Raw genomic sequence first — 23,279 nt, 5'->3', positions numbered from 1 at the left:
TACTTTTTCAAACATCTTGTGGAAAGGAAAACAACCTAATGTCTTACCGTTCCCGAGAAAAAACGAAAAAAAACCTGGTTGTTTACATCAGACACGACGGAGTACGAATACGTTTTCCCTGTCGTTTTCAATGTACGATAAACTGGTTGACGTTGTATGTGTCTGTATACAGCACCGTGCTCGCGAACAGCGGGGCGGTGACTAGTCTGGTTTTCAGACCAAAAGATTAATGTAAGAATGCTGCAAATAAAGTCTTGAAAGCACCAAATAGAATGCCCCCCAAAAAGAAAACAAACATTAGGAACAAAACTTGAAATTGAATGCCCTAACAATAAAGTAAACCCAATTTGATCCGATGTGTCAAAATCACGCGAAATTGAATGGCCAATAATGAAACTGATCAGAAAAATTCGGAAATTGGCCGGGAAAACAATATTATATGTAACGTTCAGCCGTTTCTAATGCGTAACAACTATTTGTGTACTAGTGTTAGTGGATAATAAACTGGCTTCTTCGTTGTCTCAGGTTGTGTTGATGTCACGGTGTGCTGGCTTCTGTGAAGGCACGTCTTCAGCAGACCCAGTGATTGGCTTCAGAAGTGTCTTGAGACATCCGTTCCAATATCGGTGCATAAGCTGCCAAGACGGAACATCTGCCATGAAGGCCGTTCGTCTTCGATGCAGAAACAACGAGAGAGTGTACGCTGTGTATCGTTACATTCTGCAATGCAAGTGCTCAAGTTGCAAAAGTGGTTTGCATCTTCGCGCAATGATGTACTCCTAAACAAATTTATCGCGCATCATTTATAAACATTATGTAATGGTAATGGTTTAGAGTGTTATAACTGAGATTGAAGTTATGCATTGAGTTCCGAAAAGGAAGCTCGTAATAGTACATGTATTTTTAAGTGACTTTTTAACATTCAGTAATCAAATGCCTTTTCTCATAATTTCCTAGTTATGGTTTTAATTTAAACTCGTGTAGAAAGTATAACCCAAGAATGTGCCACAGTCTCGCACTGGTATATCACGCATTTTAATCAACTACATGTACACTAAAGTTAACTTACTTAGGGATGAGTTAAGTATACAACTATTGCTTATACAATCTACACTACACTGCAAATTGTGAAATCAGGGGCGGATCCAGGAATTTTCGCAGGGGGGGGGTTCATCAGCCAAAAAAATCTGAAAATGTACACAGGTTTTTTCTCCAGGCACTTGGCCTCCGTAAAATAAAAAACTGGGGGGGGGGGGGGGGGGGGGGGGGGGCTGGTACCATATTCTTTCAATAGGGGCACTGTTCAAATTCGACGATTATTAACACTAGATTACAGAATGGGTACCGTATTTTGAACAGGCGGACATTATACCAGTATAATTTTATTTGGGTGTCACAGCAGGGGGGGGGGGGGGGGTTCCGACTTATATTTTAAAAATGTGTATGATAATTTTTTTTTTGGACAGAGCTGGGGGGGGGGGTTGGATCCGCGCCTAGAAATGATTAGACAATGGAGAACAATGTTCTTGGTGTTGTCCCTTACAAACGGCCGTGAATTTAAATTTAAGGACATCGCAACTACTACGAAAAGAAGTTCTAAATGATCACGATAGTCTTTTTATTTTATCTCAAAAGTTGTGGATGCCTATGAAAATCTTGAGATGACTGATAAATGTATTCTGAGATTATAATTATGAGGAGTATATCAGTCACCCATCAACATCCTCAAAGTGTTCTACTTGCATCCCCGGGCCCCTTGCAAAACCAACAGACGACGTGTGGCGGCATCTGTGACAAAGCTGGCCGGCTTGCTTTGAGACTCTGTAGCTTCACGCCAGTAGCAACAAAGACAGCAGGTGATCTGCTAAACAACCAGTCATCCATCTTCTACTATGCGTCTGTACAAGAGAACTATCATGGATGCTCCAACATTCACCAAGTATAATGTATAGAATTCTTGAACAAATGTTTACCACATTTGAAAACTTAATGGAAATGTTTTCAAGATTGTAATGATCATCTTTGAGAAAATGGTATGTCTTATAATTTGGAATTAAGCTTGGAGGACATTATGGAACAAAACGCCATGGTCCCGTGGTTAAGGTGTATGACTCCAGTATGATGGTGTGCAATTGCCTCTCTCCACACAGGAGTATGAATGGGTACCTGTGAGGACAGATGAATGAATTTCAGCCGAGTGGTCTCGTGGCCTGATGACTGGGGGAATAATTGTAAAGGGCTTTGAGATTGTTGATACAATGGAAAGCACCATAAAAGCACTTCAATTATATTAAGTCATTTGATATTAAAGGTCATATTATCTGCCTGAGATCGTTAATCCAGTGCTAGGTGTTGTCTTAAATATTAACACCCTCCTGTGACGTCATACTTGTTTTTTCCTCGTCATTATTTTGCACGAATGGAGCACGGCGCGCCATTCGGCATCTGACGAATGGCGTAGCCACTTATGTATAATTCAGTAATTTTACAGAATCACAGCAAGACACTTATATTTTCGTTCTCCTTTTTCCCTTCATTTAAAAAAAAATGGTCGCTGGATAATAGACATAGCAGGATTCAAACCAGGGACCATTGCATCCATAGCTCATCTCGTTTACCATTAGGCTACTGTGGCAGCTTGACGACTGCCGTTCTTTTAAATGATATTCACTAAATAATAACAATGATGTGACGTCATTGTTCTTTTCTCATAAATAAACAAAATTGATTTTCCCATTTTATCAAATTCAACACTGAAGATGTACAAAGGCCTTCGTTCAAGCAATAATGAGGAATTCTTGGAGGGTGTTAAGTAGGTTAATACACACGGTAGCGCGGCATTCACCCACGAGCGGTGCGCTCCGCGTGTATTATCCTTAACGAAAATATTAGTATTTACCAAGCCATATTGAAAGTGATAAGTTGCTGTAGAATCGTGATTTGTCAACTGTAGATTTGTCTATATATAGATATGCAATATAATCTACAGTTTAAACAATAGTGTGGCATCACAGAAATAGTTTTCAATATAAGGTCTTGCCCTTTACCGACGTATAAATATACTCAGTGTGCTACCTCCCGAGTGAACGTTGGAAAAAATCACTCCGGTTGGACCCAAACCCACGACCTCCTGCTTTCTAGTGCAGACGTCTTGCCATTCGACCACCGAGCTTAATAGTTTTAAGTATGAATAACACAGGAACAAATTATTCTTACATTCATGGAATACAAAAATGTAATGCATTTATGTCTTATTCACCCATATACAGTCAGTGGTAGATGCAGGATTTTTGATGGGGAGTAACTTGGGTGTTAAAATCCCAAGATAATCGGGGGGGGGGGGGGGGGGGGGGTTGAGATGGGTGGTTGAGGCTTAGCAGTCATAAACACCAAAAGCTTGAAGCAATAAATCAAATTGCGCAATAACAGGATTGTGCAGGATTGTGGGAGGGAGAGCCTAAACATCACCAGTTTACATAGGAATTAATGCCTCTTGATAATACAAGTACAAAGATTTTGCACACTTGTTTGCTGCCTGCTCTTAACACATTATTAAGGAATGCTAAACAAAGTCTCAAAAACGGATTAAGACCAAATAAATCCAAAGCCAGTTCTTTTCAAACGTGTGATCTAGTATGTATCTCATGGTTTCTGTCAGCAATAACCATTTAATGAGGGATGTAGTAGTGCATCACAGGTTACGGTTGTCAAGAGCTTCCCATTGTTGGGATGTTGAAGACATTAGCACTGTGAAAAGACTTTGCAAGGCACTTCTCCTGTTGCTTACAAAAGCTCAAACTCCTCATCAGAATCATACGTAGGGTCCTCCTCTACCTCATCTCTTATTTCTGAAAAGACAATTTAGTGCACATTCTTTTCAAGGATAATTAACTTGGATGTTATCATCCATTTGATATAAACCAATTTTGAATAACATACCAAAGCTGGCCATAACCTGTCTTTGCTTTTCCATCATCATTTACTCGAAACACTCGACTATTACAGCTTGGTGCAACTAAGTTATCAAAGTGTACATAATGTTTTTCTTATTTGGAAATATCCCTTTCATTAATTTTTCAACTATCGATGTTTGCCAATGGATTAGTGAATTTTTGATGTACTTCTTGCCCCTTGCTTTGACGAAATTGAAAGAATGTAATCTATGTGGTAAAACTATTTGAATTTGAAGATCTCATTTGTGGAGTAAATGCTCAATGAGTTTGAATGACTGTTTGGAATCACTGAATACTGATGTACAACAGTTATTATTTTAAAATCAAATCAAATCACCAAGATAAGCAATTAAATTATTTTCTGGTGGTAACTGGCCAGGAATTATTGACATTTTCTAAAGCTTTTTTTAAAAAACAATCTTGTAATAGCCATTCATTTTTTGATACGGTGTTACTGACATTCACCACAAAATGTAAATCTATTTAAATCTGTACTGATTTAAGGGGGAAAACTTGATTAAAAAACGGGTCAGTTAAATGAACAACCACTAGACAGCAGCAAACAAAATATGTTTATAAGTAATTTAGCTGGGAACTGCAGCTTCCCATTAAATACATGTATCTAACAGCTCAATTTTGATTGCACAATTCCCAATGGCTTTTCAGAGTACATGAAATCCATCAAAAATAAAATAATCATTTATGTACCTCCTAAAGGTCGCAAAAATTAATAGTAGTTGTCATGCAACAACAAAAACAAAATTTGATGATTTTCAAAAGAATAAATGAATAAACCATCTCAAAGAACATATGAGAACAATTAAATTAATGCTTGTCAGAAGAGTGACTCATTTCACAAGGTAAACAGTGGACGACTTAGTTTCATGTCATAGGAATGTTTTCACAACAATTAGATGCAATATTGATTTGCTTCTTGTTTGAATAAACAAACTACATAATGACATACCAAAGCTGGTGTCCATACTGGATTGGCCAGGGTCAAATGGTGGCCAATGGGATGGTCGTTCCTCAGTCAACTCAAACATTGGACTTAAATCCTGCTCCTTTATTACCTGCAAATAAAAATAATCCTGGATGTGAAATGTGTTGATGGTTAGCTCATTAGAAGATGTCAACATATCCTGCAAGGTATGAAGTAAATTTATAAAGTAAGATGGCTTTAGATGATATATTCAATCTTTAAAAAAAATAAAGCAACCTGTTTAAGTTCCTTATTAAAGTTTTACATAACTGATCATTACAAATCTTATTGTTTGCTTAGTGTTTATGTTTTTGTGAAAAGCCGCTGATTCTCCCTCCCCCACTTTATCCAAAGGGGGAATGGCACCCCCCCCCCCCCCCACTGTTGGTAGGTCACACAATAGTGTACTCATGGAAAAGGGCGTGCCCTATCGACGAATGAGGTTTATTCCCCCCCCCCCCACCCCCGCGCTTTGACCCTCCCACCTTCAAAAGTGTTGAATGTTCTCGCACTGATGACAATGACTGTATGTTTATACATGTACATGTACCTGTTGTATGTCTCTGCACCAGGCTTCAAAGTCAGCCTCATCTTGACAATAGTATCCCTGAAGGAAAAAAAATATATGAAGGCTGATTCATACTCACTGCAAAAGGGAACGCCAATGTGATGTCATACTAATGTTTTGCTCGGCAAAATCGCAAAGTTGAGCACATTGGCTTTGCATTTGCATGAAGTGTGTACTGAGCTTTACTACTTAGGATCATTACAAGGCAACATCAAAATGGTATACTTTAATGTATACAATAACTGTGAAACGTGAAAAAAAACACTTTATTGCAAAATTTCAAAAATGTTTAAATGAACCCCACTTTAGAAACTGGGCATTTTTAAAGTATTCTGCCCTCAAGTTCCATCTTACAAAGCATTTGCATCATATTATGATCTGAATATACAAATATACCTAAAAGAATATACAATTAACCCTTAAAGGGCCGGGGGGGGGGGGGGAGTTTCTGTGACACCCTTGAAAAAAATGTTTAGCGACCCGAGTTGTTCTGACTTTTTCGCCAAGTCTTGCGCATCTTTTGATACCAAAAAAATAGAATTCCGACCAAGGGTTGTCATGCAGCGAAAAAATTACGGCGCTACGTGCCATGAAAAAACTTCATTCTCCCATATTCATAGTGTACACAAAGCCGAATTACTATTCATGCATATGAATAATTACTTAGCCATAATTCCAAAACCATCTGACCTATAGTCATGAAGTTTCTTGGGTATGTTCATGTTAAGTTGTTCTATGCATGTACCCAGTTTCACAATTTTTCGTCCCTCGATGACCAAGATCTTAGGCCCCCCTTTTGCATTTCAGGATTGTTATTCATTGTAAATGTACATGTATCACTAAACATTGACTGGCTTATTCATTGAAGTAGGCTATGGCACGCCGAAGCGGAATTTATTCAACCCTACATGGCAACTGCCAACATTATGAAATACATCACAACTTTTTTTAAACATATGTCAACATTTTAAAAAAGATGTCAACATTTTTTAAAATAAATATTTTTTTCTTTAAATGAGTTCTTCAACGATGCCTATTTTCTGCAAGAGACCAGTCGCGTGTATACGAACTGCGATGATTGTTTTATACAATTTATTTATTCATTTATTTACTTGTTTTTGTAGTCATGAGATAAAACTGAGCTGTGACATTACAATGTGTATGGAGACCTAATTGCTCCTCTGTTTCAATTTGATCATACTTGAATTCAATTTACACCTTCAACTGGTTCGTTCTCATTGATCAACTGAAAATTTCAACTTGAAACTAGCTGTTTGTGGATAAACATGTGGCTGTTTTGGTAAAGTTTTGTTGTATGTTTATGTCATCTTATAGACAAATAGGACAGAGATGTGCAGTACAAAGTCGCATAGTGATCAGTGCCAACATTTTGGTAGCTTTAGGCTCATAAAAATGCACAATTAACCCTAAGGGGGGGGGGGGGGATTTCCACCCCACCCCCTCAACTTTTTCCGCAATACCCTTGAAAAAAACTGTTTCACAACCTGAGCTAATCTGACTTTTCAGCCTCGAGGCTTGCGCATCTTTTTTGATAACAAAAACATAAAATTTGGACCACGGCTTGCTGCGCAGCGAAAAAATTTCTGGCGCAGCATGCCATACATAGTGTACACAAAGCAGAATTACCATTCATGCATATGAATAATTAATTAGCAATAATTCCAAAACCCTTTGACCTATACACGACTCCAGCCAGATTACTAAAATGCTTGAGGGCGCCCTACTACCAGGTCCCTGCTGTGTACATCGAGTTCATAATATAAACACGGTCATGATGAGCGACGGTGAAGGCCTATTTGTCATAATGTTGAAGTCAACACAAAATTACAAATTTTGCCCTACTCCTAATTTCTTGAATTAATCTGGATGACCACATGAACTAAAATTGCCAAGGCAAGTAAGAAGGGACACTCAGGAAGAAACTGTGCTGTCTACAACTGCTCAAATAGCAGTAAAAAGATCCAAATTTGGAAAAAACTCGGTGTGATGTTCACCCGCCTTTGATACACAGCGAGTGTACATGCACGAAGCCGTTTTCGTTGCACAGATTTCCTAACCGTGAAGATCAGGCAGAAATTTGTCGGCAGTGGATGCAAAACATGTCTCTAAAGCACTTTGTTCCCAAGAAACATTGTGTGGTATGTGTTAATTGTTTTACATATTGTTCGTGTTATAAAAAATAAGTTATATATAAATTTATACTAACAATAACATGACCAAAGTCTAACAAAACATGCTAAAATAAAACGTGCAATTGCAAACAAAGGCCCAAAGCACTGGTTATTGTGTAGTTTAAATACTAGGACCCCGTTCCACAAGACTAAACTAGTAAGAGTAAGAGAACAAAAAGGCACTTGCACTTAACATGCTAAACATATAGGTTTAAAGTCAACTCGGTCCCAAACCAACTCGGTCCAAGTCAACTCGGTCCCAGGTCAACTTGGCCCCAGGTCAACTCGGTCCCTAGTCAACTCAGTCCCAAGAGTGAACTTTGAAATTTATGGAAACAATTCTCTACCAAGGCACTAGGGGCGAAAATCATATTGCATTCATCAATATTACAACTTACAAGAGAGGTACATTAATTTTCTCCGTTGGGACTGAGCTGACTTGGGACAGATTTGACTTGGGACCAAGTTGACTTGGGACCGAGTTGACCTAGAACCGAGTTGGTTTGGGACCAAGTTGACCTGCATACATGTATATACATGTTAGTGTAGAATGCAAGAAATGTCAGACAACACCCGTTGAGACAACTCGACTCAAGACATCTCGACCGTTGAGACAACTCAACCGTTGAGACAACTCGACCTCGGGACAACTCGACCGTTGAGACAACTCGACTCGAAGTCACCATGCACAGTATGGCAACTTGTCTCAACAGACAACTTGTCTTTCCATTTAACGCACATACGGTTGAGTTGTCTCAACGGTCGAGTTGTCTCAACGGTCGAGTTGTCTCAACAGTCGAGTTGTCCCGAGTCGAGTTATCTCAACGGTCAACTTGTCTAACCCCCTTAATGTAGGCCTACATGTACCTTTATATGCTTACATGTACAGTTGGCTAAATGTTTGGTTCCCCCCCCCCCCCTTGTGCTAGTGAGCCTAAAGTTAGGCTCTTATTTGAATTGTATTTCCACAATCTTCTGTGCCTTGATGTTATATTCTTTCATTCTTTCATTTTGGTTTGTGGAATCCACTTTCCAGATGGAATGCCTACGAAAGAACACCCGTACCCTATTTTGAACCTGGGATACACTCCTCATGTGAGTATGGCTCAGATGTACTATGAAGGTTAACTGTCTTTATATTGTTTGTCTTCTTTCATCTCTGAAAGAAAATGAAAATATCAGTGCTTTTTAGTAGTAGTATTATGGTTGAACATACTGCTGTAAGTAAGGAAGCATGAAAGAAAGACAAGTGTAAATATTGAAGTTACCCTCCTGAGCTCTTTCAGTTTCCCTTTCACAAATCTATGTAACCTGTAGTCCATTTTTACTTTTACATTACTTAGAAATCTCTTTCGGTTGGCAGAGCTCCTCAAAAGAGGAGATGATCTTCAGTATCGAAAACCTGAGACAAAAAACCAAGCACACGACCTTGAGGCAGCAGAACAAACTACAGCTGAGGATAATCCGTACATCGCACCTGAAGAGAAACAACGTACGTCTCAAGATATGCCACCTCAGAAAGTCGAGGCTGGCACCCAGTGGCCAGATATTGCAGACCACACCTACATGTATGAGAGTAATACCAGAACAAAGACCTCTGCAACCCAGACTGATCCAGCACCAGCTATGCCTGCCCATGACATGGATGATAGGGACAGCAAGTTCTTCACAGGACTAAGGGCAGGCTTCAAAATTGACTGTTCGCGAAGTCAGCGAAGGTTCGCGAATTAATTTTGATCCCAAGTTAGGAGTAAACATCGAGCTCTCCAGGTCATTTGCATCGCATGACAATATGCCTTTGTTATGCTAAAACTATGCTAATAAAGCAAAGTAGTATTTTGGGGCTTGGTTAGTGCTCTTGTGGCATTCATTCCACTACCTATGACATTTAAAATGACAGTACCTGACCAAAGTTTGCTAGTGTTGGTGAGACTGCGTCTTGGTTTAATGTTCACTGACTTAGGCAAACACTTTGCTGTGAGTTGAACTACAGCATGTGACATTTTTGCTGCATGGATACCATTGATGGCCAAGTTCATGAAGCTTAACATAATTTTATGGCTTCCACGGGACAAACTTCAAAGGGTTAGGCCTCAGAGTTTTGCTAAAAATTACCAAAGAGCAATGTGCATCATTGATTGCACAGAAGTATTTGTCCAACAGGCCAAAAACTTGAAAAAGAGAGCACAAACATTTAGTAATTATGAAAGCCACAATACATATAGGCTTTATACTGTATTGCACCAAATGGATTTGGAGGAAGAGCCAGTGATGTCTTTATTGCAAAAGAATCTGGCTTTATTGACCAGCTTTTACCGGGAGACAAGGTTTTAGCAGATGGCGGTTTTACAATGGATGATATTTTGCCTCATGGAGTAAAGCTGGCCATCCCAGCATTTACCAAAGGTCTTGAAGAATTTCCTGAATTTGCTGTTACTGAAACACGTCGCCTGGCTAATGTTTGAATACATGTACATGTAGAGCGAGCAATTAGACATTTAAAATGCTTCAAGATTTTGAGTACAGTTATTCCCGGTAGAGTTCAAAATGTGGATGACATTGTGACAATCTGTGCAGGATTGTGCAACTTACAGCCACAGCTGATACAGGAGGAAAATCATGAAGATGAAGAAGAACCAATGGAGACACAGGTGCATGAAGACACAGAAGAACAAGGATTTGCCCAATACATGTGGGACATTGTAGAAGAGTAATTAGTAAATCATAAATTATGTCCATGACCTAAAATCAGTCTGAAGCTCAGTTCAGACCAAATAGAATTTCACTTGTGTTTACAGTATGGAACAGAAAACGTTTGTGTCTTATTCCAGTGTCAAGTTGTGCAGATAATTAAAACACAATAATCACAGAAAACGCTTTACAAGGTTTGTTTTTGGCAAACATTCTGGTAGTAAAAAGTAGCAATAGTTACATGTAGCTTCTTTGCTTGGGGTGAATTTGCTCATATTCCTTGTGCAGTATATCTACAAGTAAACAATGTACATGTACAACACATCAAATAAAGAATTTTGAAAACAACATCACAGTTCAAGAGCATGGCAGAAGATGTTTTATTCTTTATATATTTTCTGTTTTGAAATAAAAATGATAACAGTTGCAGTTTTGTCGAGTGAAAAGGGTCTGTGTAGAGTCAGGTGACCTGCATTTTCCAATTCATAGCGCCTTATGATATTAATTAAACACACATCAGGGCATGAATTTCAGGCACAAATCTACTAAACCACAAAAAAAATTGTACAAGAACAGATGTTTATTGCAACGAGATTAGTGTCAAAAAAATATTTTAAAAAAGGAATATAATGTGGTTTGAATTTTAAAACTGTTTATTTGAGAAAGTTAAAACCAAGTAATAAGGATTTTCTCTTTCATTCTTATAAAATGTTAAATGGGGAACTAAAAACGGAATAAAGATAAACAGTTTACTTGAATGGGACTCGAAATAGAGTACATGTACATGTATTATGACCAGGTCCCAATTTCATACAGCTACTTAGCAGAAAATGGTGCTTACTAAATTTACTCGCTAAGCAATATTTAACTGAGAACCAGTCAGTGGCAATATACATGTACATTACAAGATAATTGGGCTGGTAATCTTGTTTTTTCAAAGCCAAAACATTTTGCTCAGCATTTTTTCATACTTGGCAGCTCAATGAAATTGTGTGAAAACCCATGAGACCAGCGGTCTAGTTTGCTCATAGCAAGCACTAGACCAGCACTTACATACAACACTGGAGTCAGTCCAGGGGGTATTTCAAGCCTTACAAGTACATCTACTTCTGGTCGGAACCTTCGACAGTACTACATGTACTGTACTACTTCAGTTGCTTAATTTTCAAATGTCCATGAGCTACTCTTGTGGAGACTGCAGGAAGCAAATGTTGGAAGTACACGACTTTGAGATGATCTAAGCGCATTTCTATTTTCATTTCAATTACATGCTCATCAGCTGTCCAAACAAGAAATTAACAGAGCTCCTTGTTGGCACAAATGCATTGCGATTTGAACTTGATAGAAGTAACCTAACCCTGAAGCAGTCTGGTGAAGAACATACTTGCCATTAATCTTACGAACATCATACTTATTTGATTCAATCATCCTGATTAGGCTATTACCATTAGGTTGCAGTTTTTTGGAAGTCGGACACTTCATTTCCAAGATAGTGTTATCATCAATGATTCCATCAAGGCTGGCACCCAGCCACTGTTCTGCTGGGTGGACAACAAGTCCTGTGGTCTCTACTTTCTTGTGGTATGTTTGTTCACAGAAATTACGAGCTAAGGAATTGCACTTGTGCCCATGTCTTGTGGCAGCGTTGCCTAAAAACCTGCTGTTAAGCTTACAGTCAATCCACTTTTTGGGGTCTGGATTCTTTGGCACATCTGAAGCCTCGCTGCTTGTTATCTTGATTTTTCGCTGGTCTCACCACAGTGAAGAGTTTTGGTCCCTGGCTGCTCTAGCAAGCTTGTCCCTGTGTTATTCTTCACATTTCACGTATTTGTCAAATACAGCGCTGCAAAGGTAGCGTTGCTTTTCAGCATAGTTGCCATGTATTTGGGCAAAAAGTCATTTTCATGTCTGATCACTTTGTTCTCAACTGTGTCAGGAAGAACATTGTGGGATGTTGAGTTGTTCCACACACATGTTGTATCAGTACATGACACACCAGTGTAGCCTTTGATAGCAGCTTGGTTCACTTTGTAGAGCACACCAGCTGTATGACTACAACATTTGCCCTGGTTAGCCATGCAGTCACACTTGATGCAAACAACTTCAGCATTCTGTCTGTGTAGCGTTACCTCCACAGAATGATGGACTGTCAATTGAGGAGTCAATGGACTGTGAATGTCGTACGGCCGTCCGACCCATCCAGACCTCAGGTAATTCTGGCCCTCTATGAGCGACCGGTAGTTAGCATTTGGTTGGGATTCACATGCTAGATGGTTCAGGAAGTAGTCTTGGATACCTATGAAAATATAATAATAAGGTAGAACTCATATAATTTCTTTTGTCATGTTTGTTCCCAAAATTATGTTAATGTACTTGTTAAGTTGGTAGGGAGTTATTAGATTGTCATGTGAAAGAACTATCATTTTTCATGAACTTTATGAAACGGTGCACATATACATTAACGTTGGACTACAGTAACACAATGCACACCCTTTAATCCCCATTATCATATGTGGTTTTAATTTTATTAATCGGTGATCGATCATCAGGTCATGCAAATTATGCAAGTCAAAACTCAAATGAAAGCACATACCTTCGTCAGTCAGGAAAGGCCACTTACGTACATCATCGACCCAAGTATCCATTTTGTTTACAAGATGATAAGTTTGAAGAAATATAACTGTCAAAATTCCTAATTTTGTGTTGACTTCCATACTTAACAAGTATAAATGAATTCGAACCGGGGGGTATCACGGGCGGTATACACCGCAGTGACCTTTAGTAGGGCACCCTCAAGCGTTTGAGTAATCTTGCCGGATTTGTGTTTATAATCATGAATATTATTGGCTATGTTCAGGTTAAGTTGTTCTATGCATATACCGAGTTTCAAAATTTTTCGTCACTCGATGGACAAGATCTCCCCGTCCCAGTTGAAAGATGGTCAAAATAACCGGCCACTTTTTGGGTTAAAATGACGTCACATATCATCTTTGTAAATGAATTTTCTATAAACACAGCCAATTACTTACGTAGTTTCGTTTACGTTTCGACTAGTTTCACTAGTCATCCTCAGAACGAAGCACCACCAGTCGGTTGGTGGCGCTAGAGACAACAATCATGTGATGAATTGGGCAGATAGTGAAATCTTGCACAGTGAGGGCGACAAATTTAGACATGGATACGGGAAAGTCTATGGATAAGGAGATGACGAGCAATGAGGGAGGGTATGAACTGTCACAAATATGGGACCCCCTCATACCCCAAGTACCATCCCGGGGGAGGACAGCGGCAGCCAGACCACCATCTAGTTGCAGCAACAGGAAACAGCGCCACCAACTGACTGGTGGTGCTATGTTCTGAGGATGACTAGTGAAACTAGTCGAAACGTAAATGAAACTATGTAAGTAATTGGCTGTGTTTATAGAACATTCATTTACAAAGTTGAAATTTCACCAGCCTAATGAACTTCTTTCATGATATTCGTCACATTTCATGTGATGACATCGCTGTGAGGCCATGATTCATACACAGCACTCAGCACACTAGATCTCCCAACACTGGAATCTAGGAGAAGTGAGCTACTGATTAAGTTGGGTGACAAATTACTGGGGTCCACTAGATTCAGGGGCATGCTCCCACCTGACAGAGTCAGTGTTTGCAGTAGGAACTTGAGAAGTACCACCACTGCTGGTCTCCAAATACCAAAGTGCCGTACCACCAGGAACAGGAGATCCACAATTCCTGCACTTACGTTCATTTTAAAACAATTGCCATGAGAAGAAGCTTAAATGTCGAGGGGGTAGGAAGCACCAGATGAATACGGGGTTCAGTTTAACATCTCAGTATTTGGATTGGTTTATCATAATAGTTTTTATAAGCATTGAAATTAATTTATATTGTGATTTTTTATTGAAAGTTTGATTAAGTATTGGATGTGTTTTGTTTTCATTGCATACATGTATATATCTGCTTGTATCTATTTGTCAGGCGGGCTGTGTCCTTGTTTGTCTCGGTCAGTCGGTCTGCTTGTCTATCTCAGTCTATTTATTGGTCAGTTAGTCGGTTTGTTTGTTTCTGCCTGTTTGTTGGTTGTTTTCTGTTCATCGCTATTTATGTGTCTGTCTCATGGTCTGTTGTTTGTGTGTTTGTCCATTTTCAGTTTTTCGTCCAGATGCTGTTGTTTGTCCAGATGCCGTTGTTTGTTTTTAAATAATGGGTCAAAATGTTTTAGTTCATTCCAATGTTACTTTAAAAGTGTATTTGTTGTTTGTGTGTTAATGTATGGTCTAATTGTTTGAATTTATCCTTTCCACTCCATGTAATTGTGCAATGTCAGCCTTCTGGCTGCCTGTTTCAAATTTTTAATAAACCAGAATAATAATAATAATAATAATAATGTCAATCTTCATCTATAACACATCCCAGTCTAGGTACATACCAAATTTTAACCCAATGGGAGCTGTCCTTCTGTAGATATAAGCCTTCAAGATATGCACTTTAAATATGACGTCATGTCATGTGATGATGTAATCGGGACACCTTTAGGACATACCAAGTTACAACCCAGTCCGATCTATAGTTCTGCAGATATAGGCCTTCAAAATATGCATTTTAAAGTGACGTCACATGACACATGATGACGTCATCATGACATCACTTCAATTTTCATCTAATATCCTGTCTAGGTACATACCAACTTTGAACTCCATCGGAGCTGTCATTCTGTAGATATAGGCCATATAAAATGAACATTTAATGTGACGTCACATGACACATGATGAAGTCATTGTGACGTCGTTTCAATTTTCATCTATAACACATCCCGATCTGGGTACCAATGTTCAACCCAATCAGACCTGTAGTTCTGTAGATGTGGGCCTTCAAAATATGCACAGTTAATGTGACGTCACAGGACTCATGATGAAGTCAATATGCAGCACACATCTCTGAAGGTTTAAAGGGAATATACAACATTTGCAAACATCGAAAAATAAAACTACCAAGTTTTTGCGAAATACCTTAATAGGATGTTGGTAAATGACAGTCTAAAGCATCCTGTAAAATTATGGCACCTGGTATACTGTCATTTTCAAGAAAAGTGGTATTTTTGTATCAATTTCCAACGCTGATCGGCCGATCAGCGTTGGAAACAACTGGCTTTTTTCAAATACTGGCCCCAATTGACCATTGCACTTGTTTGCAATCGATTACAAACCTATGACCGGGTACGAGCCAGCTAGACTGGTTCCCTGACCTTACAATTCCCCAATGTATGTAAACTGCTCTGTTTCTTCTTATATGGAGTCAGGGAACCAGACTACAGGAAAATGATCGTTTTTCTTGGTTTTTATAGCATTTTCAAACCCAAAACCTCCAAAAAGTCAGTGTAACTATATTTGCTTTATATTTCCAACCCCCCAATTCCATCCATTTCTGAAAATTACAGCAAAAGCAAATGATGTATATTCCCTTTAAGTGTGTGCCAAGTATAAAGGCAATTGGATTGATTTTAGTGCCCAGAGTGCACCAATGTGTACTAATGCTATGGGCAGGAGTCTGAGAAAGAAAAAAAGGGAAAACTAGAGGTTTGCATTTGTTGAGTTACAAACACGGAGTGGTCAGGCAGGCAATTTTTTCAATAAACACTGCTGAGTTAAGTTATGAATATGTTTATGTGAGAACAAAGGATCACAAAATCAAATCCTTTCTAGTACAATCAATTATTTTGTTTAAAAAATGTATCTTTAACAGTGTGATAAATTTCAGAAAAAATTCTATGTACACATACATGCTATTTCTGGCTGGATGACATCAATAGTCAAAAACGGGAAGTGAATACTGATATAGTTTGGAGTGGATACATGTTCATTGTGAAGTTACATAACGTATGAAAATATGGAAAATGTAAGTGTATGTATTAATAACACCTAACTTCCGGTTTATATGACATCACAGTATTTGGGAGCAAAGGTCAACATTGCAATGGATATCATTATTTGGGCTACGAAGTATACAACAATGGATCAAATGAAAGAATTAAAATTTGAAATATGATCATTTTCAAATTCTCCTTGAAGTAACTTCCGGTCTGATGACATCATAAATTTGAAACCTTGCCAAGTTATTTGTGGTTAATCAGAGAAAAACAAGGGGCAATTTGGAAAATTTGAACAGTGGTTTTAAAATTAAGGAAAACAAACACTATTTTATGTACCGCTAGGGGGCGCCCTTTTGGATTATGACGTCATCACACTGTTTTTTGAGTCTGGTATTCCTCTCTAAACACTTTCATAATTAATATGCCGCGTTTCTCACGGCATAGTCTACAACCTCACGAAAAAAACCCAAACATGATACTCTATTTAATAGTTAAAAGATATAACGCAAACTAGTTTGTCACAACTTGCCCTTAAATCGCTTGTGATTTGATACCTGATGACATCATGATGACGTAACAAAATGTATAACATCTTCGTAACATGGTAGAAGTTCACACTAGGTTTAATGATCATACTGTAAACCGTTTGGAAGAAAGTTTGCTTTCAAATTAGGTTTTGCCCTTCACTGTATACTCAGTGTGTTACCTCCCGAGTGAAAGTTGGAAAAAACGGGATCAGTTGGCCGGTTTCGTTGGCCGAACCGGCCAACCGATCCCATTAGCTCGGTGGTCGAGTGGTACGACGTCTGCACTAGAAAGCAGGAGGTCGTGGGTTCGAGTCCCACCCGAGTGATTTTTTTCCCAACTTTCAAAATCCTCTTTGCCAAAGTGGAGGAATTTGGAGGATTGAAGTTACATGGCAAAAGTGCGTTACTGATTTCGTAGGATGCACTTGGGCCAGACCTTGTGTTGTTTTTGCTCAGCCATGCATCAATATAGGCCTGGATTATGCTTGAAATCCTCCGTACTGCTCCAGGATGTCACTGGCTCTGCCTCAACATATTGACAGTCACTGCCGCAGGATTTTACAGGATTCAGGCAGTGGTCAACCCTCCACAGACCATATTCAAGAAATAGTGGAGGAATTTGCAGGATTGAGGCTAAATGCCATTTTTACAAGGAGGCAGTTGGAGAATTTTGCAGGATTGAGGCTATATCCTAGCAAAAAGGCCAAGGGAGTTGGAGTTCAGCTGGCCCTGGACCTCATGTCGTAAAGGGATTCCTCTGCGCTTGCATTAGTTCTCAGAGCAAATGCCTCAACACAGATCCCCCTTTTCTAAAAAAAAAACCTGGATCCACACCTGGTGTTAAGTATGAAACAGGCTTTTATTCCAAAACAGAAGATTGGTGAATCAAAGTGTAAAGATCTACATACATTTACGAGTTAATGCTAGCAATCAAAAGAAATGATTTTACCAGTGCGATAGAAGGATCCAGATTATGGGTATTCATACGGCATGCATGATCGCAATGGTAGCTTTCATCTTGCAGGAATCCCCATTTGTCGGTAGTAAGTGCTGGCTGGGTGGTGTGAGGGTCCAGATAAATAAGTTCATCTCCTGTGACAATCATAAAAAAAAACTCTTCCTAGTCAAGGTGTTAAATGTAATGCTTTATCTGCTTCACATACTTTTGTAGCCAGGTAATTTGGATATGGCCTTAGTACATGTCATGCAGACCCACCAAGTCTCACGTATTTGGCGTGTGTCACACGCCTCTGAGTCAATTCACACACATGCACGTAGGACAACCGTAACTCACATGCCTAATGCTAAATTGTTCTAAAAAAAACCCTTTTTTTAAGGTTGTTTTTAGGAAAAGAATACGGAAACAAGTTTCGTGTTTAGGGCTAAGCATTTTTGTGATCTCAGTTCTACATGAAGATCATAATTATTATTTATATCGCCACGCAGCATGGCAGAGACACCTCTTCATAAGGGCCCACCAATGGCCTTGTTATGGGACTATATTGCAGTATACATACAGGTGTACCAGTACAGGTGCATCGAGTGTATGCCAGCAACATGTTTTGCAATAATTCCTGCTTGATATTTTCTAATGTGACGCATCCCCTAACATGGCGTACCTTGATTTTTCACCTGTATTAACATTGCTATTATATTCACCTCAAATTTCACAGGATCTAGCGTAATTTCATCAAGCTTTAAGCAGTCGCTTTCATAAATCTTGAGTTTAGGTATATGTACCCATTATAAAGTTAACGTAATAAAGTTTATCATGCCATTTTTTAAAAATTAGAAAAGTAAGTTGCTGACAAAGTGAACTGATTTGCTGATTAATTATGCAAGACAACCATCTCTTGACCTCTAGATTTCGACCATTCACCGGGCACTTTCTATATCAGGTCTTGTCATGAACATCTATAAATAATACCTATACATGCTGTGAACTGAGCAAAAAAGTCTGCAGTCACACGTTCTGTAAAGATATGTTACGCAATATGCCCGCAATATTAGAGCCGACCAATCACGCTCATGGCTAGGTTTTGTAGATTAGTATTTCAAAAACACTGCATATGAATCGACTAATCACAGTTTTAGTCCTGATTTTGGAATAAAATGAACTGTCACAAACTAGTAACGTCGATACTGGTTGGCTGGCACACGGCATGACATAAAATTGCATTCCTAGATATATCAGACATTCAACCGGAAATAGGGCTCCATAGACATGGCTTGAAATTCAGACTAAAACATTTCAAGCCATGTCTATTCAATATACTGTGGCATACATGTTGTGTGTGTGTCACATAATACACATACCGGTACAGCACCAATCCACAAGTGTTGGTTCTTGAATCTCCGCAGAATGTGATGCACAAAAAGGACCAGTTTTAGGATAGTTGTGTGGACGTTAACATCCTACTTTTAATGCTCATTTTCAATTATCCTTTCATTTAAAACACAATTTGTAGCCCATTTAGGCATTTTCCAGGACAAAATATCCCTTTAAAGGGTCATTTTTCTATGGTGTTTATCTAGAAACTACACAAGTACATGCAAGTCCAATTTCACTGTAACTTGGTATACATGTATCTAAACCGGGATGTGTTATAGATGGAATTTGAAGTGACGTCATCATGACGTCACAGGGTCATTTCAAACAGCCGAAACAGCTGGTGTTTGTCCAAACATACCTCTTCTTCGAGTGTTTCATTTCTAGTTCTATTAAACTTGAAGTCAATTTTCTTGTTTCTAGTCGATTCAGATCTACATGTGATCTGCTTTTCTTTGTCATGATTTTCTTCCTCTCTTTGCTGATGTTGAATTTGGCTTTGCACCTGCTCCATCGTGTTCACTATCTGTATTAAATCTGTTACTGACACTCACTATGTAGTCTATTTCATCGGTGCACAACCCATTTAGATTTTTCATGTCCATTTGCGACTGTCTTTCTTCTTGAAAAAAGTGTGTGCTTTAATTATTTATTATTTTGGCAAATACAAACATACAGTGGTACATAAAATATGAACGTGTTACATGTAAATACAAAGCCAAGAATAACTGTTTATAAGACGGATTATTGCCACTGGGGTCCATAGAAAACAAACAAACATACAAGTACATTATAAAAAGTTCAAAAAAATTACATAGCAAATTGCAAAGAATGATCATTAAAAAATGATCATTAAAAACATGGCTGTTTAAAAAAATGACTGAGAAGAGAGATGCTCTTTCACTGCCATTTTAAATTGAGGATGATTGTTGGAATATTTGATGCTGTTGGGAAGTAAATTCCATTCATGAATTCCGGTATAAAAATATGTATTGCATTCTGGCCCTTTTATTCTTGGAAAAACAAAATTGGTTGAACTGCCCCTGGTAGAATAATTATGTATATGAAACCTTCCTTAATTAATTACAGGGGAAGTCTGGTGCCATTTCATGAAAAATTGTATAAACACGATTCAGCTTGAGTTGTGTAACACGGTCATTGACACTTGCCCATGCCCAGCTTGTTCAGTTCAGTTTGACCAATAATGTGATCTGGAATCCATGTTTAATAAATACCAGACTAATACATTTTGGGTAATTTGGAGCCTTTTCTTCAATTTTACCAACAAGTCAGAGTACAGGGCCGGATGAACAACAATAGTCAAAATGACATTGTATTAGAGAAGAACAAAGTGTTTTGCGGGATCTCTCATTCAAACAGTTAGCATGTCTGTAAAGAAATTGCAATCTAGTACCGGGACAACTCGACCGTTGATCTCGACCGGTCGGACGACTTAATCATTTGTACGTCAAATCATGGAGCTGGGAACACACACCTGGAATGGCAATCTTTTTTATGGGCAAGGCATTGGGGCCTTTTTGGTTTGGAAACATTTATTTCAATGATGTCATTCATTACAATTATGTACAATCATGTATAAATTAAGAAAGGTCAGTAGTAATATATATGACAGTTATGTACACAGTGATTACTAATAAAGTGTAAGATTAAATGACAACAGTTAGGTATAAGGTTAAGCAGACGCTTTTGTGCCCTTACCTATGGACAAACAAGAACCAAAGTACTGTAATAAGGGACAAACAAAACACAACGGTAGACAGACAGGACAAGTGTGTGAGACAAGGCCTAAATATTAATGCACATATAACATTTCAATTTATGAATATGATTCGATAAAATGAGTTTTTAAATTTTTGACAAAGACAGATAGTGAGGGTAACAGTTTAAGAGAGCCATCTAAACTATTCCAGTACAAGGTGCCTTGATGAATCACACTGTTTTTTGACATTGACGTTCTGTTAAATTGGACAAACAATTTTCCCTTAGCACTACTTCGAGTGTTATATACATGAACGTTAGATGCTAAGGTAAAACAAGAATCAAAACAGGACGGGAGTAGATTATGCTTAAATTTAAACATTAATTTTCCTAAATTAAGGTAATATAAGTCATTACATTTTAATACATTTAATTTAGCAAATAATGGAGCAGAATGATCACGTGGCCAGCATTTGAAGTTACACGAACTGCTCGCTTCTGTAAAGTAAGTAATTTGTTACACTTAGATGGCAAACTGCCCCAGGTCAAGATTGAGTAATTTAAGTATGGTAAAACAAATGAATTATACAATGTTAATAAAATCTTACTCAATTTCAAACGATTCATTATTCCAACGTTCTTTGATATTTTTGTCGCTACTTCATCAATATGATGTTTCCAAGTGAGATTTTCATCAATAGTTACACCCAGGAATTTAGTTATCTTAACCTGATTAAGCCTTGAGTTATTCAAATTCAGAGGAACAGATTGTGTGTACTTGTACTGATTGGCACAAAAAATCATATAATTTGACTTGACGACATTAATAGATAATTTATTTGCGAGAAGCCATGTACTGATCTTTTCAAGTTCCATATTTAGGTTACTAATTGCTTCATCTACATTATCGTGAGTGTACAACAAACTTGTATCATCTGCAAATAAACAAAATTTTACAGTGTCTGAAGTATTACATATATCATTAATATAAAGAAGAAATAGTAGAGGACCCAATACGGAACCCTGAGGTACCCCACACGTAATGAATCGGCTAGTTGAAGTTACAGATTGAAACGATACATAATGGTTTCTGTTACACAGATAACTTTTCAGAAGGTCCAAAGCTGTTCCCCGCACTCCATAATGATCTAATTTACTTATAAGAATATCGTGATTTACAGTATCAAATGCTTTTGATAAGTCTAAGAAAATGCCTATGGAGAAGATAGTTTGATCAATTGCATTACATAATTTATTAACTACATAAGATATCGCTATTTCAGTTGAACGATTTTGTCTAAATCCAAATTGAGACTCAGAAAGAATATTATTTTTAGTGATAAAAGATCTACACTAATCGTTTATAAATAAGCTTTTCAAATAGTTTTGAAAATGTACATAGGACTGATATGGGTCTATAGTTGGTAATGTTATGTTTACAACCTTTTTTATATATCGGTGTTACTTGGGCTATTTTTAGATCATCGGGAAAAACTCCAGCTGCCAAACGCTTGTTAAAGATGTCAGACAAAGGCTTAGATAAAGAATACTGTGCTTGTTTGATGACAGAAGAACTTAAACCATCAAATCCAGGGGCCTTCCCAGAAGGTATTTTGTTAAGATAATCAACAACCTCTTCCTTGGTAATAGGTGTAAGAAACAGTGAATTTGGACATTTGTTGCTTAGAAATGAATCAAAGGAAGTGTTACATAACGGGAGCTCACTGGAGAGGCCACTGCCGATGTTAACAAAGTAGTCATTAAATGCTTCTGCAATTTCCTTGTCATTGTTAATTTCGTTACCATCCTGAAAGAAGTAAGATGTGTTTACATTTTGCTTGCGCTTGTTAAGTAAGGAATTAATAACTTTCCAAGTACCCTTAATATTACCTTGCACTTCGCTAAATTTTGTGATTAAATATTCTTCTTTGGCTAATTTGATTAAAGAATTCATTTTTGTTTTTATACAGAGTATAAACAGATTTATTAGTCGCAGTCGGGTTCCTTGTAAATTTTCGGTACAAATGATTTTTTCGTCTGATAGAAATGTAAATACCATCAGATAACCATGGGGATTTACATTTATTGTATCGGCATTTAACATTTTGTAAAGGAAACTTTTTATTATGAAGTTGTTGGACATTTGATAGGAAATCATTATACATACGATGTATATCGTTAATTGATATTACAGAATCCCAATCAATCATATTTAGATCATAAATAAAGTTTTCAACATTACTGGCATTAAAAGTAACTAAGAATACGGGGAGATGGTCTGTGACGTCAGTCATCAAAACACCAGAGGAAAGATTCGCAAGGTCATTGGTTAGAATGTTATCAATAAGAGTTGCACTATCGGCAGTGATCCTTGTTGGTTTGTCAATAGTCGGATAAAATGATTGAGATAAAATAGTATTCATAAAGGTCTGCATACTAT

The 23,279-nt window shown here is 38.0% G+C and overlaps 1 protein-coding gene across 1 annotated transcript in view; it reads right to left on the bottom strand.

Annotated features, from left to right (window-relative positions):
* Positions 1-1,594: 1,594 nt before the first annotated feature.
* The window catches only part of LOC119723831 (cysteine protease ATG4A-like), a 68,305-nt gene continuing 46,620 nt past the window's right edge, over positions 1,595-23,279 (bottom strand). Inside the window, exons 7-10 of the mRNA XM_038194709.1 lie at positions 17,741-17,883; positions 5,486-5,542; positions 4,921-5,026; positions 1,595-3,848 (exon numbers count right to left, since the gene is read on the bottom strand). Of these exons, the coding sequence (XP_038050637.1) occupies positions 3,784-3,848; positions 4,921-5,026; positions 5,486-5,542; positions 17,741-17,883 (371 nt within the window). The 3' untranslated portion in view covers positions 1,595-3,783. The remainder of the gene's footprint in view (positions 3,849-4,920; positions 5,027-5,485; positions 5,543-17,740; positions 17,884-23,279) is intronic.

The sequence above is a fragment of the Patiria miniata genome, unplaced genomic scaffold, assembly GCF_015706575.1.
Source record: "Patiria miniata isolate m_02_andy unplaced genomic scaffold, ASM1570657v1 HiC_scaffold_17, whole genome shotgun sequence".
Taxonomy (NCBI): domain Eukaryota; kingdom Metazoa; phylum Echinodermata; class Asteroidea; order Valvatida; family Asterinidae; genus Patiria; species Patiria miniata.
This window is presented reverse-complemented; position numbering and strand designations above follow the sequence as displayed.